General features: G+C 40.0%; 1 protein-coding gene across 8 annotated transcripts in view; it reads left to right on the top strand.

Moving 5' to 3' along the window:
• Positions 1–27,400, top strand: part of LOC122976721 — an 81,020-nt gene extending 53,620 nt beyond the window's left edge. Inside the window, exons 3-9 of one of the 8 annotated variants that reach the window (XM_044345364.1) lie at positions 20,604–20,696; positions 21,181–21,250; positions 21,487–21,650; positions 23,965–24,262; positions 26,254–26,520; positions 26,604–26,756; positions 26,850–27,400. In XM_044345364.1, coding sequence (XP_044201299.1) covers positions 23,986–24,262; positions 26,254–26,520; positions 26,604–26,756; positions 26,850–27,010 — 858 coding nt within the window. In that variant the 5' untranslated portion in view covers positions 20,604–20,696; positions 21,181–21,250; positions 21,487–21,650; positions 23,965–23,985 and the 3' untranslated portion in view covers positions 27,011–27,400. The other 7 variants (XM_044345363.1, XM_044345365.1, XM_044345367.1 and 4 more) reach the window with 7 other exon arrangements.
• Positions 27,401–27,662: the final 262 nt, after the last annotated feature.

The following is a 27,662-nucleotide window of genomic DNA, read 5'->3' as shown; positions in this document are numbered from 1 at the left end:
TAACTTAAAGCATGCGACAAGAGATGTGTTTAGTCTGCTTTTAAAAGAAGGCACTGTTGTAGCAGACAAACCCGTTTTTGGCATGCTAACAAGGTTTTATTGACAGGGGAGTTAACAAGGAGTGCATCCAGTGCCTCAAAGCCTTGGGATCTACTAAAAGAATCTCTGTTTTGTCCTCCTTTAGCTGTAAAAAAATTTGTTGTCATCCAGTATCTGATATCTGCAATGCATTGGATGAGGTCATGCACTGGGCTAAGGTTGTTGGCAGAAATAAATATGTATAACTATGTGTCATCAGTATAGGAGTGATATGAAATATTGTATTGCTGAATGATGGATCCAAGTGGAGCATATACAAATTAAACATCAGTGGACCAATAATTGACCCTTGAGGGACTCCATATGGAATGCTGACTTTAACTAATTCAAAGTTATCAATAGAAACAGAAAAAGATCTTCCAATAAGATAAGAAGAAAGCCAATTAAGAACTGTGCCTCTAAGGCCTGAAGTGTTCTAGCTGCTGAAGAGGAATTATATGGTCAACTGTGTTGAAGGTTGCAGTAAGGCCAAGAAGTACAAGAGACTTTATGGTCGTCTGGGCTAGTGTTACGATCGTTACAACTCTGATCAGGCCAGTTTCTGTACTGTGGTTAACTCTAAAACCTGACTGGTAAACATCAAACAAATTGTTAGATGACAGATACATGTGTAATTGTTGGCATACAACCTTTTCAAGAATGGAAGGTTTGAGATTGGTGTGTAGTTCTCAAAACACATGGATCAATATTACTCTTCTTCCAACACTAGTGTTATAATAGCATGTTTGAGACTTGTGGGGAAGCTTCTAGAGAGTTGAGGTGGCATTAACAGTCTCAAGGACATCATCTACCAAACAGATGAGAACATTTTTGAACAACTTAGCAGGCATTGGGTCAAGAGCACATGTTGCAGGATGTCACTGCTGCATGACTTCTTGTAGTTCACTGTGTTCACTAATGAGAGCAAAGTTGGACAGAGTGTGGGCAACATGGCACTGAGTTAAGACTGTGGAAGAAGAGAGGTCACATCCACCAGCAGAGGAAGCCCCGACATTATTCCTAATATTAGAAATTCTAAAGTATGAGGCAAATTCATTACATTTCTCTGTGTGTGTGGAGCGGAGTGGAGCTCAGCAGGCATTTGTCTAAGAGGATTAATCAATTCATCAGTTGTACAAAACAGAAACTTAGAATTTTTCAAATTTTCAGTAATAATTTGAGAAATGTAGTGCTGTCTAGATGTTTACATTTCTTTGTAATATTTCCCGAGAAAATCCTTAAAGATATAATCAACCTGCAATTTGGTCTTACACCACTTGCGGTCAGATTTGCGGCAGGTTCTTTTTAGTGCCTTGACCCTTTCCACATTCCTCCAAGGTGCTTTTGTTTTACCAGAAATAAACTGAGGTTTTATAGGTGCAATGTCATCTATATTTGTGTCACTGAAAAGTTCAAATTATTGACCATATTTTCACACAAAGACAAGGAAGGCAAATTAAATTCAGAATGTGACCAGGTATACCTCACAGAATTGGTCTATCTTGCACATCCAGCAACATGTTTGGGCATCCAAGTAAAATTGACTAAAAATACAAAAGTGATCTGAAATCCCAACATCTAGAGTGCACTTTGGAGTTATATCAAGGCTTTTAGAAATAACCAGGTCAAGAGTAGGCACATATGTGCTGTATGAACTCAAAAGTTGATATCAGTAAACTGGTTAGCAAAATGGTCTGAGGTGTTATTAATATAAATGTTAAAATCACCAGAAATAAGAACTGAGTCATATTCAACAGTAATTTTAGATAAAAGCTGATCAAATTCAGATATAAAGCCTTTTTTAAGCTTTGGAGGGCAGTAAACAGTGGGCACTAGACTGGGATATACAGACCTGATGACCAGAGCTAAATACTCAAAAGTAGAGTAAAAACCAAATAAGATGTTTTTACATGATAAAATATCTGAAAAAATAGTAGCAACACCACCAACCTTCTTGTTCGACCTGGAACAGTGTGAAAATGAAAAAATAGATGGGATGGTGAAGCTTCAATCAGTTCTTTGCTACCAGTTTCATCAAGCCAAGTCTCAGTTAAGATGATACAATCAAGCCTGTGAGATCTTAAATCATTAACAATGAAAATTTTATTAGTGAGGGATCTGACATTGAGGAGCACCATCTTTAAAGAGCTTGCAGAATAAGTAGAATTGTCAGCTGTGGCAGAGTCGGGCCTAGGGTGGTTTGAGGTTTTCAGAGACTGGGTTTGAGAGCCACAGCCTACAGTAGCAGCAAACCCAGTATAACCAAGTAAAACCCACTATAACAGTGTGGATCCACAGAGGTCTGGATCAGGTCTTGCTGTGGTGCATGTCAGGATGAGTTAAAAGCTATAAAATGCATAAAATTAGCAGTCAACTGCTTTGTTGCTTTTCTATTAGGGTGTGCACCATCTGTTCTGTACACGCTTCAATTAGTCCAAAAGTAATCAAAGTTTGAGATGAACTCATATCCTGCAGCAGAAACAGGAGTTTTTTAGCCAGTGGTGGAGACTGAAGAGTAGGTGAAAATGTTCAGAGTATGTGAGGTGGAATGGGGCCAGACATAAGATAATGTCTTCCCAGACTCTCAATTGTGCAGCATAGGCAATCAAGGTCTGCATGTAATTTACTGGAATTACTAGCCATGATGTCATTTGTTCCCACATGAGTTAGAACAACATTGACAGTGGGATGCAGGTCAATGAGAGCGAGTATGACTTCAATTAGGTCGATTACCTTGCCACAGGAGAGATGATAGGTGATAGCACCCGGGAGAATGCAGCCAGTGCACACTTCAGTATGAAAAGCAGGAATAGAAGTCGAATAAATAAATAAAAGTGAGGCATTAACTGATAAATGATTAATATCATAAAATCAAAACAATCCAAAATACCCTTTATTACTGCTTAATGAACTGACTGGAAACTAAATAATTTAGATACTGAATCATAATCTTTACCCAATTATGTTGTTTCCATTTGAGAAAGGAACTTATCACATGTTAATTTTGGTTCATGGTGAGATCAGCTTTATGGAGAAAAAAATTTCTTTGACAAGAATCGTGTGATAAAAATCCAAAGTAAAAATGAAAGGTACCTGAGGGGGAGGGGGGGGATGACGGCAAAGTGATTAAAGTATGGTGATTAAGTAGTATCTCTTTATTATCCAGAGCACTTAGAGTGAAATGTGGGCCCTGTTCATCCTCCACAGAATGAATGAGGTGTTTCACTGTTCGAAGCAAATTGAATGATGATCTTATTTGCAGGCTGTTTGCATTTGGTTATATGCTCTTTACAAAAACACCCTGAGCAGAGCAACAGCGTGAATACTACAAGCGTGTGTGCCACCCCCACTTCATACATTCATATAGACACCATATCACTTCCTTAATGCTCCCTATCATGTTAAGCCTCTCATCCCCATTCAAACCCAACGCCTCCTTGCTCCTTCCCCATTTCAATCTGCACTCACGGTAATAGAGTTCGCTATCACCCTCTCCCAATGGGACAACTTTGCCTCCAAGCCAATCTCTTTAGCTGTATGTTTTTATACTGTCCCTGGGTGTGAGTCATCGGTCAACAATGAAACTGTGAGTACCCCCCCCAATCCCCATCCTCCCTGTTCTCCGCTCTCCGTTGGTGCTCCCAGACCCCTGAGCCTCACAGAGCGTGGGCTGCCCCATGTTGGATCGTTAGAGCGCTGCAGTGTCAACAACCTCTTCATGCTTTGTGCAGGGGTGAATAACTCAGGGCAGAGCTGAGAGCTGAGATGTTTTTTACTCTGAATCGTATTGTGATACTCCACCCCGATGTAATCTTCAATAATAGAGTTGTTGAGCTGCAAACAAAAGAGATCCAGTATTTGTACTGTTACACTAGGATGCATAGAAAACTGTAGCAGTAGAGAGAATGAATTAAAACATCATACATACTAATGTAAGTATACAAAACAACATCATCATCATCTTTGAATAAATAAAATTTTATAAAATACCATATTTACTCTACAATCTGTCATCTTCACCCATCAATTCTGTGCTCTTTCATTCTAAACGCAAAAAACTCAGATCTCTTTTATCTCTTAGTATTGATGGATAACCCTAACTAATTTCAAGCTCAACCCATGGTTGACCTTAACACATGGACCCCTTAACTAAATTTCCAACTGTTTTTCCCCATCAAAACATTCCTATTCTTTAATATAATCCAGTATAGTACAGTATTAAGCCATGTTAATCCGGTATAAACATGGCTTCAAGTGAAGTTGCTCATTTAACCCTCTCAGGCTTAAAGCACCCAATTTAGAAATCCCTCTTGAGGAAAAACTAGAAATGAAATGATTAGTTGATTGAAAAATTATCTGCAGTTATTTTGATAATTGATTAATTGTTTAAGTCATTTTATAAGAAAAAAATGTCAAACATGTGCTGGTTCTCCAATATGAGGATTTGCTGTTTTTCTCTGTTTCATATCACTGTAAACAGGTTTTTGACTGTTGGTTGGATGAAAGCAAGACATTTGAAGGTGATAATGGGCATGTTTCACTATTTTCTGATATTCTGATATCAGAAGGGAGATTAATCTTCTGTATAATAACCTTCTCCAGATCTCTCCCTCTCTTTGGCAAACATACTCAACTCCTACATATTTAAGAGAAGAGACTGGATGATTAACTTCCATTAAAAGTGCACGTTTCATAGCACATGGTGAATAGGAGAAGAGTTGTGTGACGTGTTTTAATTTTGATGGACTTTGTGTGTGCGTTCTTAAAGTTAGAAATTGTAGAGAGAATGTCAAAGGTGTCAAAGGTTGTTATGTTGTTTTAGAAGCTGCGGCATGGCGTGGCGACAACCTGGTATTCTAAAATGGTATTTTGTAATTGCAGAACTTCCTCACATTTGGGTGAGTCACAGCAATTTCTGATGTGAATCCATGATTGTCATCTCGCAATCAATTCCCAATTTCAAAATCATGCAAAACTGATTGGACTTTTTCTAGAGGGGTGTGTTGGTGTGAAAGCGGCAAACCGGGCTGATTGAAAAGATTTATTGTTGTTTGGCACAGTGTGCTGATCAAAACCAAAGACCACACTGTGATACGTTAATCAAACCCTGCATGCGGAAAGGCCTGTCGCTGATGAAAAGGAGACTGATAGGTGTGTTGAAATTGTAAAAACCCTAAATTGTAGCCCTTATTTTACAGCGTCTTCATTAAGCACTTTGATCTAAAATCTCCACCATTACAGCAACATCTGTGCTGCTTGTTAATGGCCGCTTTTAAAGAGTGATATTTCAGCGTGAAATGCAGATTTAATCCCATTAGACTCCATATAACGAACAAACCGTGTCCCATCAAGCAACCATCCACCAATTCCCACTGCTAAATTCAGGACTTCATTATTACACAGCGTATCATATATTATACTGTGCAGCCTATTCTACACCAATAAGGCTCTCTAACACTATATGGAAATTATCAGTTAACATGTCAACCTTCACATCTCTGTAAAATGTGCCAAATATAAATAGGACCATGTGTTGGCTGGTTTGCTCACAGATGTGCATGATTTTATTTGATTTTGATGACGCGCGCCTCATGTCGGAGTTGTAGCTACTGTTGAGGACATTGAGGTCATGTCTTCTATGTTTGGCAGTTTTAGCAAAGGAGGAGTTTACATTACTTAAATTTGGCTTATTCCAGGCAAAAACTAGAACTAGAACAATGCAAATAGAATATATTTTTCATATTTTTCATTTCTTAAGTTAAACTGCTGGACACAAGATGTCTTCTACTTCTCTGAAAAGACCATTCTCTGTGTATTTGCACTGGAGGCTTTGAGTTTCCACAGCATACTTATGTAAGTTGCAAACTGGACCACGATTGGCTCCAAACTCATTGTGATGCTCGTTGGTACACACTTTAAACTCAGATTTAAGCACAGAATGTGAAAACAGGCTTCTAGTGTCAAACTCTTCTGTATAGTGAAGCTGAAATATCCAAGTGAAGTAACAATAAGCAAAACACATTTTTTGAGTGCAGTATGGAGGATTTAGTGGCATCTAGATCCTCTCTAAAGCCAGTATTTGGTTTGTCCGTTCTGGGCAACTGTAAAAACATGGTAGTGCAACATGGCGGGCTCTGTGAAAGAGCACCCGCCCCCTATGTAGATATAAGGGGCTCATTCTAAGGTGACAAAAACACACTTAAGAATATTATATTCCATTTCTGCCAAGTCCACTTTGCTAGATGCCGCTTCTACACACTGCACCTTTGACTTCTAAAATCCTGGCAACTGCCTTGTTTCATGCTGCACATCATACATGGATTTACAAGACAGACCTACAGAATACATCATTCTCTCACATATGATATACAAAAAACATATGTCTGAATAACTCCAGTGTCATACAAGTGGTATTTTTTCTTGACCTGAACAAACGTTTTTCTCTGAAGCAAATCTCCCATAATCATCAAAAGGGAAAAACTGCACACATTGCTCGAAATCTTTCTAATTTCCAAAGGACTTTGGTACAGACAAGAGACGAGGCGTGTAATGATTTCACAAAGAATAAAGAGGGAGAAAAAGTAATTATAAAAATGGACATTTGTTCTAAATCAGATACTTGTATGAAAAGCTTAATGTGGGATGGTATTAGCTGTAACAGTAAGGCTTTGAAAAAGGAATAGTTCACTCTTTGGGAAACAAAGATCGATACCACTCTCATGTTTGAACAGTAAATATGGAGGTACCACCTGGAACTGGTTAGCTTAGCTTAGCACAAAGACTGGAAACAGGAGGGTAGTGCTAGCTTACAGTCGGGGACACAACCCCTCAAAAAGTCACTATGTGTCATTTTTATATTTTGGCAAGACATAATCCGTTCATTTGTGATTTTAGGTACTGGTAAATGGATTTTGTTTCCCAACTTTTAAATGCATTTTTGCACAAAATGACTGTGTGGACACAATGTGGATTTTGGCCTCCATCACTTACATTGAAAGCCAGTATGAACAGGAGGAATGATGACAGCGAGGAAAACCTCTTTCACTGTTCATATGAGCACCTGACTGTCATTTTAAGAAAAAAAAATTGTGAACCTGTCCTTTAAACACAGAATCAGAAACTTTTGCTACAAAAGGAGGATTTGACTACTTTTTTTCCTAAGAAATCAGAACAAACCTCCCGCCCCCTCACGCCTTATATTTCTCACTTCAGTACTCGTGGCGAATAAGCCCCATTCTTGTCTGTCTCAGGAAGCCTCTCCACATATAAAGCACAGTGTGGTCTCTTGGCAACTGGCACATTATTCTATTCTATTAGAGGCTTCAGGATTAATAATTACAGTGTTTAATCTGAAGCGTGGCTAGTCGCCAGCCTGGCTCCCACTGCGCCCTTGTGCTGCGGTGCATTTAGGTCTCAGTCAGGCGAAGGGTCGCTCAGGTCTCCGATTCAGGGTCCTTTTATAGAAGCTGGAGAGAAAAAAAAGCCTAAGAGGAAAGGGCAGGTTCTTGCTGAGACTCCAAATAAAACAATTTACACACAACTAGGGACCTTGACTCAAATCCTCCCGAGCTGGGAGCTAATTAAAAATGTGACCTCGCGCAAACGAGATCATAAACAATTTTTATCCCCTTTGCTCTGCTCTGGCGCCATTTCCTTCTCTATCTGCTTTACTCTCTCTACAAACACACATACACCCTTCACTGTATGAGTCTCAGGGGAGTCTAACTGAGGAAAATGAATTAATGATTTCATTCTGACAACTTGGCTAAGTAGCTTACAGTAGCAACAATTGTACTCTTTAGGCTTTTGGCTGACGGCTTTCACAGACAGTCAGATGTAAACACTTACAGTATTATCTCACTGATATGAATGTCTTGTAATTAATTTGTGATCTCTTTTTTGGAATAAAAAAACTGTGTGTTCTTTAAAGTCTGCTGAGTTGCTGTATAAGAAATGTTAAAGCACATAAAAGCTCTCAAGGTTTTGGTCTCTGAAGTTATTTCCTGCTGTAGTTTTACCCACTTTGAAGTAAATTAATCACTTCAGCAGCCAGATAAAAATGGGTCAGTTGATACAACATCGACCAATAGCTTTGGGAGAAATATTGGAATTTGTCTTCCTACATAATTCAGAGCGAGACTGATTATACTTTGTAAAAAAGAGGCTGATATTTGATGAATACCCTGATCAAACATGTCGATCGAACTGGTACATCCAAGAGTGCTTTGATGCGTCCAGTAGAGACTGCAGACATTCACATATACACACACTTGAGCTGTTGAGGAGTCGCTGATGCTGTAACCTTAGTGAAATAAAGATTAATCACAGATTGTTTAGATTCTAGTCGAAAAGTATCCCTCTAGTTCACAGGTCAGTGGTCTGAATGTTTTGAGCTTTAAGATATGTAGTTGTCAGGTAGAGTGACAGTGGGTGAGCAGGAAGAGGTTCAGTGTCTTGCTGAAGGACGTTTGGAGAGGATAAACGGCTTTTGATGGATACACACTGGCTGTCGGGCTGGGATGGAACCTGTGACCTTTCCGATAAAGGAAGGTCTCTGTACCCACTAGGCCACCCAGCCACCTCATTTCTTTTTTTTTTTTATTATTATAGACAAGAACCAAGGTCAAGAACATGTGTGTGTTATATTTGCAGTGTGTGTGCATGGCAAATTGAGGCAGTGCAGGGTTTTAACACGGATTCTGCTCACGATCGCTGCACAAATAGGAGGTGAGGTGTTTCTGCAAGAACTAAAAGGGGGTGATAGGATACTTGATGATTACCAGGTTTGGAAAATAACTGTTTGCTTCAATTAAGTGTTTTTTTTCACTCAGTACTCCATAACTTTAAATAAGTACAATTTTGGCTCAGTATTGTACCCGACTACTTTTGGATGCATAACAATCAGAGCTTATTGTCGCTTTCCCATGAAAACTTTGTATTTATTTATATGATTTTCAATTTTTCAGTTTAAGATAAATAAACCCTTTTGGATTATCTTAAAAATGCTTCCTCACAAAACTGAAAATTTTGGAGATACAGTACGTGGCTACGCTGTTATTAGCAGAACTTTCCTTTTCTGCTCCTGATTATGGAGTTTAAAGTAAAACCAAAGGCTGGAAACAATAAATATGCCTCTTTCCTTTTAATGTGGAGTACTTTGCTCTGTATCTCTTTTGCTGTTCATGGCACTTTAAGGAGTATACTAAACTGAAGATGGATTGGCTGTTCATATTAAAATCATTGCTCTTAAGATGTCACACTGGCCTTTTTCCTGTGACAAGTTTGGTACTTTTTGTTCTCAAAATAGATCCTTTTTTTTGCTCAATACAGAGAAGTTTCCTTCTCTGTATTGAGTAGTAATTAAAGGATCATTCCAGTTTTTTACAGCTAATCACTGAGATGTGGGAAAAAGGCAACCTCACCAAGAAATCCAATAGGGCAAGCAAAATGAATTTTCAGGATCGCTAAACTTCTTTATAAGAGACAACAAAGAAATAAAATTATTACCCAAAAGTCTGTTGTAAACAAGTATCACAGTTTACAGACTGATTTCCTGGTTTAACTTTGACCTACCGTACTTACTGTAGATGTCTGCACATGGTTTCCCCATGCAGTGAGGGATCACTGCCCACATTACGGGTGCTTTGACTTTTGGTTTTACTTCCAAATAAAGTGAGTTAGATAATCTGGTGAAACCATTTACGTAGGTTTGTGCAACCTTTTGATTAGCTAGAGCACATCCCCAAAACTGCATCTACTCAAATGTAATTTCACCAAAAATCCACTATCACTATCAGTAAAACAAAACACATTAATATTCAAAAACAACATTCGTGCTACAAAAGCATGATTTACATGCCATACACCTTCTATAATAGCTACCTACCTGTCTGGATTTATTATTTTGATGTTCCAGGGATGTATAATGTTCCAGATTGAGATCAATAAACTTTAATTTAAATGACTTCCACATCAGATGTAATGACAGGACTGCAGTAGAGAGAGTTTTGAAATGTCCGTAGGTGGGTATTCCAGCAGACTCTTCCCCTACCTGGTCCTGCGCCGCTGTAATGAGACACCCAGCGAGTAGAAGGGAAGGCAGTGGGGGGAGAGAAAACGTTGAGAAATCCTCCACTGAGCCAAAGATCTCAGCAGCACCCTGAGAGGCTTCACTCTCCTGATGCTTATTAATCCTGAGAATGAAATGAGGTTAACAGCTCTGAGTGGTTCAGAAACAGCCATCAGCAGCATGGTGTGATTTTTGATCCGTGGATAGAGGAGACTCTTGAGTTTTTCAGATTCTGACAGGCAGAATAAATGAAGACTTGACACATAAGTGAAGTGAGATATCTGATTTTTTTAAAAAGTGACATGTATTCTCATGAACTGGTTGACAGTAGCAGATTAAAAGATGTCGTTTTTTTTTTTAAAAGAATTGTCGTTGAAAAAATGCAACAGATTAAGTGACTGGATCATCTGTATCTCAATATAAGGTCCGTTTAGTTTCTGGAGCTTTCATCATATCCCATGATCTTCATCAGCAGATGGAGTTTGCCTTGTTGCCATTGAATTGAATTTCCACATTCTCTGAACACGTTAAACTACATTAACTGATTTTTTGGGGCACTTGGGGGCAGCAGAAACAAGTTGTGGACACAACATATCTTAACCTTTTAAGTTAATATGTTGAACTTGTCAGCAAACTTTTGTAGCTTCTTTACACGTCCAGCAATTACGGAGTAACATTATCACTCATTTGGAGTCGTGTTTCTGGCCACTTGGTGAATGTAGGCCTAAGTCAAATATTCACTCTCTTTTAGTTCTGTTTTGGATCTCTACCAGCTTTTTAGCTGCTAAATGCTCCATTATGTTCTCCAACTAGTTGCTAACTGTGTCTGTTTGCTGTTTGCTGCTGGGCAGGCAGTGTACAGTGGGCTTTTAGAGCTTTTTCTCTGAAAATAGCTGCCTGCTGCTGCCAAAAACGATGCTATGAGAGTGCTAAGAGTGAACCAAAACAGTAAAGTTGCAGCCACGCAGCTAAACAATGAGCAGAAACTCGCTGTAATGCTCCGTAAAGCTGAAGGGAGCTGCAGAGTCACTGATAATTCTCTGTAGGTTCAACACTACGAGCAACACGTCTGACATTACACAATGTCATTTTGATTCATTGTTGTTAAATTGTTATGAAACATATTGATTATCGAATGCCAAAGTTCCTTCTTGACTTTGGAAACAGCACCTAAAGGTCCATTTAGCTGTTGTTCTGGAGCTTTGGATCATATCACATGATCTTCATCTGCTGTTTTCAAGGTTAAGAATTGATGGAGAAATTCTTGTCGCCTTGTCCGATGTCACTTTTGATGAAGAATAAAGATGAAGAAACTCCACAGGCTCCAGTTGATGCTTATTTGACTATATGAAGTTTATTGAAAACAAATATTTGATATCAGAGAAGCCTTTGGCACAGTGTATACATGGATACAGTCACACCAAAAACTTAAAGGCACACAAGAAACTGTCAGTTCTTATACTATAGCACAGATTGTGCAACCTGAGAAGAGGGAAAATGGGCACCCAGGGTTAGAGAGACAGAGGCCTTGTAGATGAAATCATTATGACAAGGCTTAACTTACAACATTCCTTTGTAAACATTTTGCCCATGAATTGAACATTGTACATCTTCCTTCAGAAATGAACATTTTTTCTCTCACAAGAGAAAACTTTGAAGCTTAACTTTTGGCTTAAAGTCCTTAAAGGGTGCTGCAAATCCATGACAACTGGGCCATCTGCTGAGGAATAATCTATTGTTTACTTTGTACAAATACTCAGTGTGTCTTATATTTCTTTCATTTGCACTCATTATAAATCGCTCTTTTCCAAAGGAGTGCGAGACGGGTTTGACAGCAGGCTAAGGGTGGTTATTTATTATGCCTGTTGTCAGTTATTGTCAGGATTGCAAACATTTGAATGACTGCAATTTTTCAATTTATTTACTAAGAATGAAGGTGTAAATGAACCCAGCTGTGGTTCATCTGATTGTCTTAAGGAGAACTGAGGCCTGAACTATAAAGCAGGATTTGGGGTTAGTGAGGTAACTTAAGGTTTAACTCTCGGTTTTCAGGTTTATGATGGTGGTTCACTTCTGACCAGGGTTCATCGCCATGGTAACTTATGCTGAACAGCTTAACTTCAGAGCATTGCATCACAATCTGTCAACACTCCAACCACTGACCAGTCAGATAACTGGACATGGACAAAAGTCCTGAGTTTACAATAAAGTGACAAGTAAAAAAGAGCAATATATATTTTTATAGGTTAGTGGAAACATTTTATTGTTCCAGGCTTTCTATTTCCATTCTGGTTTTCAAACAGAGCTTCTAACAAATGGAGAGATCGAACTAAACACATAATGATGATTTTAGCTGCATTTTAATAGTATAAAGTTTATTTATCCCCGGAGTGAAGCTGACAGTGTGGATGATTTTACACTCTGATTCCATCACTGCAGCTCAGAATAACATGAGACAACTGTGTGATGATAAGTGGAAATAAAAGCGAAAGCTTGTCTTTTATTAGAAAAATAATCCACACTGTTAATTGGCTCCCTGATTACAAAACAACATTTGGGTCAGATAGACCTCATCAGTCATTAACTACTTTTCCACTCTTTGCTTCAGTAGCAGAAAACAGTCTGGCATTACTTTTAAGGGTTTTTTATGTGACATATTCAGATGGTTTCTTCATCATCCAACTAAATAGCAGAAAATAATCACTCTATACTTAAGCCATATATAATAATTCCTACATGTATTTTAAGCCGTAGCCTATTTTTAATATGAGGAAATTATTTCTAGTGTTTCTACATCTTCTTATTCTGTTGTTTTACATTTCACTTTGTTGAATATGACTTTTTGCTGTCCCTAAAACACAAGTTTTCCATGGGTACTTGGTATCACTCTCATTTCATATCATATGAAGTACTTCATTCATAGTTCTGATTATGTTTCTCAAAATTTACAACCCCGCCTCTTTCACATCACGCTTGTGGCTAGACAGGAAAACCCCAGTTTCATAGTACTGGTTATCGATGGCCAATGTTAACAAAATGCTAACGAAAAGATATTCTGGGTATGTTGAATTTGCTTCATAGTACAGGCCTCTGATCCTGTTGCTGTTCTGGCACTTAATGCACATGTCTGGGGCACAACGGCGTGCAAAAGTATTTGAACATTAAAGGCAAAGACAGCGATTCTTTTCGACACTTTTATGTCAAATTCAGCGAATATCTCCTCACGGTCCACTAGCTGTCTGTTCTGTGTGTGTGCTGAAAAAAAATACGGTGTCCATACATAGCACATTGCTCTGCAAATGGGCATGTAGGCTCGGAGCGAACCACACAAGGCTACTCCAGCCAATCAGCACGGGGAATTCGTGCTCGTGTACAGGACAGGGGGAAGTCATCAGAGCAACTGTCTGTGTGAGGACATGACAGTCTCCAGCACCCGTTTAATGGTCGGGGAGGGCTTGTGAACTGGAGAGAGACCATAGCCAATTCACATAGAAAGTGTTTTCTCAAAGAACAGATTCGCTTCCATTTTAATTAAATGTATCAATCCACACTGAATCCAAGACAGTCTCACGGAGACCCCCTGCGTTTTTTTATGCTCTGAGTCTGTTTCTGTCATGTTTAGTGAAGTGTAATCTGAGCAGGCAGCTGTTTAAATTACACAAATATCCCGCTGTATAGATGTTTCAATGAATCAATAAATACAAACACTGTTGATTTCTTCCCGTGGAGCCAACATGTAAACTATTTTAGTTCAGTAAATTCAGCCTGGTGAAGGCAGTTTGTCTGGCCGTTGTCTTCTCAGCTCCCCAGAAGCTGCAGCTGACAGACGGCTGCTCCTGTGGACGGAGACGCTGAACGCAGGTTGAGTGAGAAGTAGGGAGGCTGCAGAGTGTGGATGGACTGTTGTGCTCACGTGAGATGAATTTTTTTTTCCCCGCTTGTGATAAAGTGTGAGAGGAACAGAAGTGACCCTACAGCTGACGCATCACTCTGGATTCCACCGTATTTCTCTTTTGGTCGTTGCCATGGCAATGCGCATCCATAAATTTAGGGGGCAGAGCTTCTGTTTGGGTGTACAAATATCAACAATCTCTCTCCAGAATGACTGACTCTACCTTTAAATATTGGTTAAAGAGAAGTGGAAGGCAATATGAGGAAATAACAAAAAGATCCATGTTTAAATTCGATTGAATGAAAAATCTGATTATTGCTGTAACACATAGTTTACAGTAGTAAGTACAATAGTTACTAAGTTTTTCATCATATCACACAGACTCAACTTGGTATGAGCCATGAAAAGAGAGCACTGAGAGATAACATCTTATCAGGCCTGTTTGCTGCTCTTTTAGATTATTTGGTTGTTGTGGTGCTGAATGGAGAAAATGTAATTATTTTAAATATTTATTCCCTATTATATGTTTTTAGTTTGCTAAATGTGTCACCCTGTATGTTACCTTTATATAATGTGTTTCTCATCTTCCCTTTCTATAATTGTCTCTGTTAATCCAATCTACTTTTCAGGGACAAGTCAGGCTTTTTTGTGTGAAATTCATATTCAAAGTGTCAAAGTATATTTCATGCTTTATTTTTATGCTCTAATGCTCCTCGGTTATTTGTTTTATGTTTCTTAATGCATGACGTTAAAATGGAATTTTGCTCATCCTGGCCTGCCGCTAACACCGCACAAATTATTGCTTCAGTAATTTGCATTTCATCCTTCTTTGATTTTTATCTGTGCCACGGAAATGAAGGCCCATCATTTTATGACTCACACATATCACTTTTGGGCTTAATCTGATTGTACAGTATGGATCATCATATTGGATCTGAAGTATGATTTTCTTTGTTGTTGTTGTTTTTATATAGAATGCTTTAGTGCCTTTACTGCAGTCAGCATGCTGAGATGCTACTGTGAAGCTTTCCTACTTATATTTTATTAAAGTTGGACTAATCAATATTTTTATAAGAGTGGATAAAAAGTGTAAGGTAAAAGTGATTGCTCATAGAGAAAACCCACAAAGAATTATCACCAGACACTGCAGTTCCCCTCAGCTTTACAGAGTGTTTTTTTTTTAACAAATTGTTTTACTTTTTTGTGTCTGTCATACCGTCACTTCCAGGCAGCTGTTGAACAGTCAGACTAACGTTAGCGACTAGCTGCTCACCAACCTGCTCTTGCTGCCTCTTGTGTTGCAGAGGATTTTTTCCATGTAAAACCTAAAGGATAAGGAAAAAGCTTCATAATAATCAGTATCGGAATGTAACAAAACAGATATTTTGTTAAAATAAGAATGCAGTGCTTGAAAATTGCATCTCTTTCGGGAATAGTAACTGTGGATGAAGTTGTTAAACATTGATTACAGGTCCTGTCATCTTTAAGAAGGTGGTTCTGTAGTCCAGGGCAGAAGATGTTTCATGCTGGAAAATGTTCAAGGGCCACTCAGAAGTCTTTCATAGGCTGCAAGGGTCCCCTTAGCGGGACTTTGAGTGCCACTGATCTACAGTACCATGTGTCAGTGAGACCATCTGAGCACGTAATTAACTGGAGGAGTTGGCTCCTCTTACTCGCTGTGATGGCAAGAGTACAAAACTTTTCTTCGGGCGCATGTTTGCATAGTGATAAGGAATATTTTACTGAAGGTGTGATATGGCCTTCCCCACAGAGGGTGGAGGTAGTCTCTGCTTAAATCAGAATCGCACATAACGAATGCAGGGCAGCGCATTGCCGGCGCTGCAGGCGAGATTGCTTATGCTCCCTTCAGTGTCTGAACTCATCCAGGAACACATAAGTGAAATAGGGGTCATCACTCTCCTCTGTAGTCACACAAAGTTCCCTATGCGTTTGTGAGTGGGCGTGTGTGTGTATGAAGGACAGCGAGTGAATGAAAATGCGAGGCCGCAAATCTCAGAGAAAATCCTTTGCCATCTATTTATGTATTCTTTTGAAAATCCTGGAGCTCCTCTCTCTTCCACTTTCATGCTTGCTGCGGCCTAGAAATGTAACTGCGTCGCAATGCTGCTCACTCAACTGCTCTATGCTATTTTTATGGCCGACAACAATAGCTAACCATCACGGCCAACAACCATTAACAGCAATGGCACACATGGTTTTGTGCTACGTCCCCTGTAGCGCTTGATGAAAGGAGCTGCCCGGCTGCCGCAGAGAAGCACTGCAACAACCAGACGCTGATATTTGTTACCTGAATGATGCTTCAGGGCTTCAATATAGTGGCCGAGAAATATGAGCACCCGGGTTTCTGCCCCATTGGCTAAGAGGAACATTTCCCCGCAGTCTCACGATTAGTTTGCTGGCCTTCTTCCCCCTGCAAGGTGTGATTCTCCCCTACAGCTGTTTGTCACAGCCGTGTAAAGTATTGCCCTCCAGTCACGTGCCGCTGCACTAAAATGCATCACATGGCGAGTTTGTCAGCTCAGGAAATATGAGCATATGCGGTGTTTTATGTGTCGGCCAGCTCGGTTGCTGAGTCTTATGACACCTTAACCCTGCCTGCCCACGCCGAACAATGGCAGCTTCTTCCAAATCAGGTCGAAGCATTTGCATAGAAATTGGTTCTAGATCGGAAGATGGGCTCTCAAAAAACTGTCTCTCTCTCCTTTTCCCTCTATCTTTCTGTGTCAAATACACACACACACACACACACAAATAAACAGAGTCATCTAGAGAGTCTGTTCCTTTAAGGCCCAATCACTTCTGAACAATGAGCACTCCTCAAGGAAGTCAGAGGGGAGGACATGATGAGAAATAGATCTAAGGCGACGCTTCATGTTTACCAAAAGGGTGAGTGGTGACGAGAGAGGGTTTAACATGCAGAAATTCTCTGTATGGCATTCTCTTTTAAGATATCTGTAATTTACATGCCTTTGGTCCTCCCAACTCCATTCCCAGTTGTTTCATATTCATATGTTGATTATATAAGGGCGTCCTTTGAGTATACCAGCCTTAAGTAGCAAATATCCTTGTCATTTCTCCTTTGTTGGAGAGTAAATAGAGGAGATTGAGTGGGCAGGAGAGGGAGAGAGAGGGGACATGTGGCCTTAGCAACAAGTCCTCCAAAAGTCAGATTGTCATTGCAGTTGAAAACAATCCATATGAGTATTTTCTGATGTGGCGCAAAGCCCCAAAATCGTTAAAAATACCTACAAATGTGTCTTTTCTGGTATAGTTATGGTTAAGATTTGTGGAGGCTTTGTGCATCCCGCCTTCCACTGTCATGAGTCGCGATGCTGTTATTTTCTTGTCTGAGATATTGCCAAGCCATTTCTATGTCTTCTTCTGTGTTTGCAGCTTTGCTCAAATGGCAGCACAAACATCAGCATACAGAGGGCAAGAGCCAAAGTTTCCGGTTAGGCCACATTCTCAAAACCCACATTATCTTCAAGCCTGAGCAGATAAAACAGGAGACCTGGCGCATCATCCTCCATAAACCCTTTTAGAGTCTTGCACTTTTACCACACAGCTGATAAATGTCAGAGGTTGATAGTTAAACTGTGGACCGAGCAGCAGGGGTCTGGAGAAACGAAGCAGAGAAAATGGCATTCTGTTGTGGAGACACTCACCTGTAGTGACAGCTACCACAGCGGGCATCATGAGCTAATGCCAGGCTGCATGATGCAGGTGTCTGCACCTAAAGAGCACCTTTCAGTCACATCTGCCATATCGGTGCATGAAGGCCTCTGCACGATGGCAGCTCGGCCATGTCAGAGTTGAAGCAGGGGCTGCGAGATAACAGATAGAAAGTTTTCTGCTCGCTTTGTGAATGTCATATGTGTGATTTGGAATGTCAGTACGACTATTTTCAGCTGACAACTTCAAAAAAGAACTCATCACCTTTACTTCTGTGATATATGAGCAAGGAGCAGAAATTGTCCCGGTGTCAGAAAAACCTGACAAATGTCTTGCAGAGAGGAAAATCAGCCAGCTCAAGCAACTTTATGGAACATTATCTGCCAAGGACAGTTTGTTTTTGCGGTTAGGTGATGATGTATAGCATTTCACAACTAGCTTAGGCGAGTGTTTCTTCAGTCGTCAGGCAAGGTGTGAGCCGAATCTGATCCTGGTTAGACGTGATAATGGGCAATAAACAATTTTTGAATCATTACGCACAAGCACCCAAACAACAGCTCCCTATCAGACATTCATAAATAATGACTTAACACTCTGCTTTCACTCACGTACTGCTTGTGATACATAACATACTAATAAAACATGTCCTTTGTGAATTGTTCCACACAAGTATTTTTTTGAAGATCTAATTGAAAGTGGCGTACGATTTGATTTGTATTCATGAACGAGCCGTGCAGCTGTTGCAGAGCGCTCTTGTCATGCTGTTAGGATTCTTGTTGTTGCATGCTAAGCTCATGTTAAGTGTTTGGACAACAGCAGCTTTGAGAATCAATCTTACTAAAGCCTTTTCTTTCCTTGGTGAGTACACAGAATCCTCACATTATGCAGAAATCATCCAAAAAGGCTGGTAAACATATGAAATTCTCAATGTTTGAAGGTTTTATTTACCTTGAGAAGTTGAGTTAGAGTTCAGATTTCACTAAAAAGAGGCCGACACGCAGCATGGCGACTCCAGATGCTACATCTGATTGAACACAGTATAACAGATCCCTAAATAAAAGAACAGTAAGAGAGAGGAAACCTTTTATTTGCCATTGAAAGAACAATCTGTGCTCTGCAATATTCACTCGAGAGAACAGGCCATTGATGGGATTTTGAATAAACCATAAAAAAACTCAGTTTTTTGACAGCTGAGCTTGGCAGGTATAGGATTGTGTCTCAGAGCCAGCTATGTTTTACTCTATAATTTCAATAACCGGCAGATCATGATTTTGCTCTTATGCAACTTGGACTCTGAACACAGCCCTATAGACCTGCCACTTAAATGTTCCCTGGAGTGCAAAATTCACATTATGTGCTCGACAAAACACATATAAACATGCTCCTGCCGGTTACTAAATACTGTATGTGACTATTCATGCACTTGCCTTTTGAAATTCTGAGAACCTTTACTGCAGGAGATGAGGGTGCATCCTGTAACAACCAATATAAATGCTAAGTTAACAACAAGAACCGTTTTATAGCCAGTTGAAACGAAGATTATAAGATACGTGCAAATCTTATCAACCTCATGGCTTTTGTATGAACCTGTAAATTTTACAGCGTATGTAGAAAAGTCTGTCATGTATGTAGCGCATAAAATGAATCTGAATTCTGTCCAAAATGGATGGCTTCCAGTGCTCTGAAGGAATCCCTCCCCTGCCCCTGCTCTTCTGCAAACGAGCCAGGATGTTAACACTATTGACATTACCAATGTAGGCGCACTGGGCCTGGGAGGGGACAGCAGAGTGTGTGCTCATGTACCTCCAGCAGTATTCAACGTTTGTCTCTGTGACCCAGGACTACCTGCTGACAAAAGTGCTACCTCATTTCAATGCTAATGTGCTGTTATGGGTATTTTCAAAGTGTTGCTGCTATTTATTATGAATCAGCTTACCTGAGAGGCGCCGGTTAATCCTGTAGATCCCTGCAGAGCTGCTGTGCACCAAGAGGTCATAGAGATACTGTTTAAACAGACTGCTTCTCTTATTATACCAAGGGGACGATATACAGCCGACAGATTCCCTATTTTCTCCGTTTTTTTTCCCGCACATCTGGGAAGTAGCAGCGAGGTATCACAAACTGAACTAAGACCCTGTTTTTACATAACAAGACCTCCTTTGTTGTTTTTTCTTCTCTTTTTGTCTCATCTTTATGAACTGTACAGCTTGTGGCAACCAGTCATAACCTGAAGGCTCGCAAGACGCTATCACCAGCAATGACAGTTTGTGAGCAGATTTTGAATAGAGGGCAGCGACGAAATGAAATGTATTTGGAATATAGGCACTGTGTAATGGGAGAAAAAAACAATCTCACAGGCCCGCCAGCTGTTCACTTTAATAACATTAAGATATTGGGTAATGTAGCTGTTTATATATATGGCAACGCAGCTGGGGACCATAAAATCTGTGTAGAGTCATCTTTGTCATCCTGGTTGTGAGATATCAGAACAAACCAAAACAATTCATTGGACTTCTCTTTATGCTCTCTTTATAACACTCAGATGGCGCCAAAAATAAGATGGAGCCCCATCCACTGAGATCATCTCCACAGGATTAACCCAAATGTCCATTTTCGGTTTCACTACAGCTCCATCACATCTCTGTCGGGGTCCAGTTGTCCTCTAGAAGTGTTTCATGAGGAAATGGTCATTTATGATCTGATTTTGTATCTGTATTTCCTGAATATTAGCAGTATATTTGCAGAGAGAAGTTTTTCTCCTGCTTCACAGACTTTCAAGAAATGACATAAACAAGAAAAGCAAGTTTTATTGTAAGAATGTAAAGACAAAGCAATGTCATGTAACTTGTTAATAAATACAGGCTTTTATAGGAGGGATGGATGGACTTTGGCACCGGCTCGCTACGATGAAGCCTGACAGTGATGCAGCTGTGCCTGGTGGACGTTCTCTGAGGATTTAGTGGTGTAAGTTACAAATCAGCCGGCTGTTTTGATTCATTTTGCGCAGTTCATTTCAAAGATTTGTAGCCGCAGAGTTTGTAGTTTGTCCATTTTTCTCTAAGCTAAGCAATCTCATCATGAGCAGCAAATGATAGCATCACTGTTCATAACACCGTGATATCCAGCGCTGCTTCTAACTCTCTGAAGTTCAGTCAGTTGCTGGTTCAAATAGTTTTATTCTGTACAGAACTAGGCCCACATAAGTACTGTTTTAGCTCCATCTATCCAGCTCCAATGCAGAAAGCTCAAGGATTTGGTGTTAAAGAATTGTTCCAGCATGTACCGAACACCTCAAACCAAAACTGAATGTTTTATTCTTCTCTGTATATTCTTGGTTTGTCCTGCTGAGGTTCATTATCTTTCACCTTTATGTCAAAAAGGGTTAATTGTTCAAATCCTGCTGCATATTTCTGTTTGTATTTTGGTGTTTGTGGCAATCTGCAGATAGGAGTTCTTGGTTCGAGTGTCTGCCAACGTTATTAACACATCCAACATTTCAAGCAACCTCCAAGCCCACGGTATTCGCATCATTCATATTCCTTATAAACAAACATATTGATCTGTGTATTTGTTGACTAGTCTGATGACTAATAGCTCAGCCTTGTGATTACTTCATACAGTAGTAAGAAAAATCCACTACAGCACTTTCAACTCTGCAGCTTCTCCACATCTGCAAATGGCAAAAGGTGATGCTGAGGTGAAGGCTGCCTGTGAGAAACTGAGACAGCCTCTCTGGTTCTATCTTTCATCCCAGACATGTGAAGATTTTCCCTCCCTACCTCATCTCTTCGTTGACATGCTTCATATCGGCTGGCGTATCACATTCGTGGGGGCCCAGTCAGCTTTAATCACACTCCCTCCTAGTAGTGCTTCCAGCAGCCATCGCTGTAACTGTGGAAAAACCAGGAGAATGCAGAGGTGAGATGAATACCAAGCAGTTTATGATTACATGGGATCAGTACAGATGAAGCTACTGTAGGAAAGATCAAAGCAAGGTGTTTAAGATCATGAAAACAAGACTTTCTTTATGACCTGAAAGTCTTTGTTTAGGTGGAGATCATTTGGAAATGTTTGTCTTATATCCCTTTTCCACCACCAGATGGCACTGTGTGGTGAACAGTCACATTTGGCCCTGAGGCCACAGGATAACAGAGGGAACTGTTGTCCTGTGGGAGTCTTGTTTGGATAATTTTGGGCTACGTGGTCTGAATTCAGACTTCTGCTGGATTTCATTTTCAAATTTGAACTTGTTGAGGATGTACGAAAACAATTATGAATATTGTTTGGATTTAGGTTCACAAAATTTGTCAGATTACCTGCTCTGACCTTCTGGCCTCATTAAGAGAAGCTGAAATTGGTGTAAAAATGGAAAATTATTCTAATATTTTGTTCTAATAACCCTGTTTCCACCTCTCTTGAAGAGAACCTCTGCCCCAGGAAAACCAAACAGTTCAGAGTCACTAACCAGGTTCACCACGATGCCCCCCCCCCCTCATGTGAAACACTGATGCTCATGCGAGACACGAAGGAGGAGGCGGCCGCTGGCAACATGCTGCACGCCTCAGGCAGTTTCGCCAAGCATCACCTATAGTGACACCACACACACACACACACACACAGTATTTGCTGTGCTCTGTTTCCTGCTGCGCTGACATGTAGCAACACTGACATCTCTTGGCCTGATGGGAAACCATCACAGGACTGAACAGGCCTGAACATCTCTGGGGTGTTGTGTGCACTGTGCTTTTCAATACCAATAGCATCTAAAATACCTGAAATGTGAAAAACATGTAGATTTTATGAGACTCGTGACCACGTCATTATATGCACAAACTGTATAACCATAAGCTTAGGTGATTTTCACATTTCAGCTTGAATGCAGATATTACACAGATCTGTTGGGGTTAGGTCACTTGTAGGATGGGCTTTAAAAACTAATTTAAAAAGTGCAATCAGAGATCAATTCCAGAAATGCGTCACTCTATGATTTTTCCCTACCCAGACCTTTATATATCTAGATATCTGTGTGATATTAAGATTGATTTAAGAGATTTTAGTGTAATGTCAGCATGGAAACTATCATCAAAATCTCAAATACGACAGAAGGTAGGTGTATTCTCCATACTGAAAAAGTGTGCTGAGTTAATACAATATATAATATGTTTATCCTAATCACCATAGCCGGATATTTGAGGGGCCCCATGGCAAAAAATAAATAAATGCTGTTGGGCCCCAGCTTCATTATAACAGTATTTTGCAAAGAAACCCAGAAACCAACCAATACTCTCAATCTGGAATAATACTTACTGGCCTCAGGTTTTCTGTGTGTCTGTGTGTCAATAAGGTTTTTGTAATTTTGAAAACACATTTAGGGAAAATGCATCACATGAGCACAAGATAAGTTTGACTCAAGGCCCCTATATTATAAAACACGATCACAACATTACATTATAATGCAGGAGTCAGTCCAAAGTAACTGGGGCCAAAGGAAGTTGGTTAAAAAAAAAACCCAAAACAAAATATACAATATAATTATATTAATCCGTTTTACACACACCCACAGAATATACTGGAGTCTTATTCATACTGTGCCTTGAGAACGGTGTTTCTTTAGTTACAGTTATATATTAATTAATTTGACCATTTAAATGTTTATGTTTGGGCGGGTTTTATCTTTTGTAAAGCCATTTTTGGTGTAGAGTTACACCTGCAATGTTTCTTCTCTGTCATGGCTGAAGGCGACCAGCAGGGGCTCTAGTTGTCTTCTTACCTCCTTATTCGACCAGCAAAGAAAGCGCCGACGGTGTTTCACGCATGCGCAAAGCTGAATATAGTTGTTGCTGTCGGCTTCTGTCATATGTGAGACATGGTGAGAAAACAGCAGATAAATATGTAATAACTCTGTACTGGCAAACATGCATTTGAATTTAATGCTTATTCAGTTTGTAGCAATAAAGAGACTGTTGGTAAAATAATTTAAGTGAGGCAATAGAATATAATTTTTTAGTTTATTAAGTAACTAAATTGTTCTTTACTCTTTAAAAAGGTAAGTTTAACTCCATTATAACTGAATTATTTGGCCCTGACATCTCGTGCCACACTACAAATCATATGGAGCTCTTTATTGATGCACTTCACATGCACTTCATATTTCATTTTTATCCTTTTTTTTACTATATGTCCTTAATCTTAATATTGTGTGTTGATAATTTCTATCTAATCTAATCTCCAGGTGTGCAGGTGAGGCTCTCAGATGGAGTCAGTGAGTGAGCAGGTCCGTGGAGGTGGAGGTGAGGAGGAGGAGGAGCAGGCAGGAGCAGAGGAAGCCATGCTGTGGTCCATCCAGGAGGCTCTGGAGAGGCAGACCCTGCAGATAGGAGTATCAGCCTGCGGGGCCACGGCGGTGGTGGATGTGCTGAAGGCCCTCGGCGTGGACGTGGCCCCAGAGGAGGCTGACCGCTGCGTCCAAACCCGCCTGAGGAGGAACGAGTCCCCGCTGCCTGACTACCTGCTGTCCCGGAGCGAAGCTGGTAAATGTCCTGGTGTGCAGGAGATACACAGGTGCCAACACAAGACCTGAGTGTGTTATTTAGCACTGAACATGCCCTCAGCTGTGTGCTTTGACACGTGTAAGGAGGTCACTGTACCTGTGGAGGAGACAAAGCTGAGAACTATTGATCAAGGAAGAGAGAATTTGTATTTACAGGTCACCTGCAAAGTTTGGGTAAAATATAAAACAGCAGGGGTGTGTCCCTGAAAAAATGTAGTGCTCCTCTCCAGCTGACCCTTAGATTTGTCAGCATCTTCACAACACCATTTTACTGATGTGAATAAAACACTTTATATTATTTAGGGCTAACTAACAGTTGGTTCTAATATCTGTTAATCTGCCCAAATTGATTTATTTATCACAGGATGCGCTGAGCAAAACTCAATAGAGACTCAGCAGCCACTTGTTTTTCTGTTCTCTGTTTAGAAGCAGCTGAGATTGTCTCTAAAATGAGAATAGCTGGTCCACCTTAAAGGTCAGTCCACCTTAAGTGAGCCTGGTCCGATTAGGCTAACCAATTGTCGAATTGAAGAATTAACGTAGGGTAAACACTGAAATATACTGTATACTCAGTTTATCATAAAAGAAGAACCAGTTAATTTTTGTAATAAACATTTTAGTGCCACAATTATCGGTTATTTTCATTATCGATTAATCTGGGAAACAGTGATCAACATTTTTCACCATTTTCCTGAAATTTTATGGACTAAATGACTCACAAAGTCCAAGATGACGTCCTCAAATGTCTTGTTTTGTCCTGATCAACAATTCATAACCCAAAAATATTAAGTTTACTGTCATAGAGGACTAAAGAAATCAGAAAATATTCACATTTAAGAAGCTGGAATCAGAAAATTTGCATATTTTCTTCTTAAAAATGAAATTAATAGTTGGCAATCGTTGCAGCTCTAAAACATTTAATCATTCAAAATTATTACCGATTCATTTTCTTTCAGTCAACTAATGAGTTAAATGCTATTTCATGTGTCGAATGAGGTGCTGAAAATCAACATTTTAATTCTTTTAGTGTGAACATTGTAGTGACAGGGTGTTATTTTTTGAAAATTAAAGCACTGACTAAAAGAATGAGTCTAATTTTGTCTTACGTATTTTTATTGAAGCTGTGTGTGTGTTAACAAAGTTGGTACAATTTTGCCAACACAAGACACAACAAGTAGAACACAGAGGTTAACATGATGAAAAGTCTACAAGATGACAAAACAATCAAAAATAGCCGTTCCCAGTATCTGCTCTTGAACAATCCTCTCTGAGCTTGTGTGATAGAAAATGTCATCATTACAACTTTTTCAAGAAAAGAAAAAAAGTCTCAAAACCCTGAAGTATATCCATGTTCAATTTTATGTGAATATCACTTTGTGTGTCTCAGCTTCTATTCTGTATCTGCTCGTTCTAATGTGTCTATTCACACTTAAAAAACCATCCACTAAATTGCCAGATATTATACTATAAACACTTGGCGCCAGCTCAAAGCTACCGCTCCAGCAAACTGCTCTCTACCATTTCAGGCGATGAAATATTAATACATGAAGGATAATTTTGTATCGGCACCTGCTCTAACAGGAAGTTATATCTCAGGTGTGACAGATGCTAGCAGGGACTATAACTTCACCGCTAAACGAGGCTCCATAACATCTTGAACCCATAAGCGCTGTTCCTGCCTGTGTGACAGCTGGCTGCACTGCCAACCAGGCAAATTCAAAAAGCACCCTCTTGAATTAGACAAAGACTTTTATGTCTCTCAGAGGAGAGACTGTAATTGACTTTCTCAGCTCTGTTTCACAATTTTTACTCTGACATTTCAGGCATTTATCTCAAGCTGTCGCCCCACTCATGAGACCCTGAGTGGAAAAGAAGTACACTTGTGTTCATTGATTTTAAATATAATAACTTAGTTTCTGTATTGCTAGAGGTGATGAAAAAGGTGAAATGAGGAATTTATTTTTCTTTCAGGTGCGACTCACGCTCAGCTCATCGCGGGAGCCGAGGAAGCCAGTGAAGGGAAGGTTATAGGTCGCTTCTTCCACCTTCACCCTCGCCGCCAGGTCAAACTAGTCCCCTGGCTGGCACGCTGGATCCAGAAAGGCGCCGTTCCCGTAGCGACTATGAACATGCAGCTGGTTGTACCCGAGGGAGAGGAGGTGCCCGACGCCTGGCACCATCAGCTCATATTTGGAGTCGCACCCACTGCTGTTTTCATGACCAATCCTTTAGATTTAGGTGGGTAAGGGGGAAGGAAACAGTGACTCCTTATTGTTTTTCAGGAGAAATACTTTGTTCCTATGTTTTTATCTCTGTTCCAGTAAGCGAGGGAGAAGTCCACCAGCGACTCTGCAGCGAATCTGTGCTGCTGATTCGCCGAGAAGACGTGCTGCAGCGGCTGACGCCAGATTGCTGCCTGTCCGACCTCTCAGATTGCCAGTCTGACCCGCGGTGGAAAGCAATGGATGTCGAAGGTAAAAGCAGTTATTTAAAGTCTTATTCCTGCACATTTTCACCTCATATGCAACATATTTTCCACATTTTTTCCCCCTGTCTGCTTTCTTTAGGTCAAGTGAGACAGATGGCCCTGGAAGAGGAGCAGGGACAAGTGAAGTTAACCCACATTACAATCCCTGCAGCGTACAGCTCAGGCATCACGCTCTTCGCCCGACGACATTCAGAGTTAGGACAAGAACTCCTCGACGCTCCTGAACTTCCTGTGTTGTGACCGGACTGCCACACATGAACTCGAAATAAGCATGAAGACTCGTGTTGTGTTGTGATAAGACTCATCTGCTGTGTTAAAAACTGAAAATATGACACTGATGATCCTCGTGGATTGGAAAATATCCTCCCTGCTGAAGTGATGCTGTGTAACTGAGTCTGACCTCTGACCTCCCTGGAAGAGATGCAAGCAAAAAGACAAGTGATAGAAACGGCACATGATGTTGTAGAATATTTATTTTAAACCACTCGTACATTTACAAAGTGACATTTTAATAGACATCTGTCATGATTTTGAGAGTGACATCTTTGCTGAATGAATTTTTGTCAGTTTTTTGTACCAATATTGACATGGAGTCAGATTTCAAGACATAAAGAAGGTTCCTGTAATCAATTCTCAATGTGTGTTTTTATGATTTTTTGTATTCTCACCGACTCAGTAGACTGTTACGCTGCAGAAAGAGGAGAAAAAAAACAAAAGAAAGAAAAGATATAAGCAACACAGAAAGAGAAAATGAAACTATTTTGTGCATTGAAGAGAAACAACCATAAAAATCTGTTGTTGATTATAACAACACCACCTGTTCTCTTATTGAAGCAGCAGCAGATTCAGTATGTTTTAAGCACCTGTGCAAACTGACACAAGACTACCTGCC

The sequence above is a fragment of the Thunnus albacares genome, chromosome 24 (genome assembly GCF_914725855.1).
Source record: "Thunnus albacares chromosome 24, fThuAlb1.1, whole genome shotgun sequence".
Lineage (NCBI taxonomy): Eukaryota > Metazoa > Chordata > Actinopteri > Scombriformes > Scombridae > Thunnus > Thunnus albacares.
The sequence above is the reverse complement of the archived record's forward strand: the minus strand, read 5'-3'. Positions and strand labels throughout refer to the sequence as shown.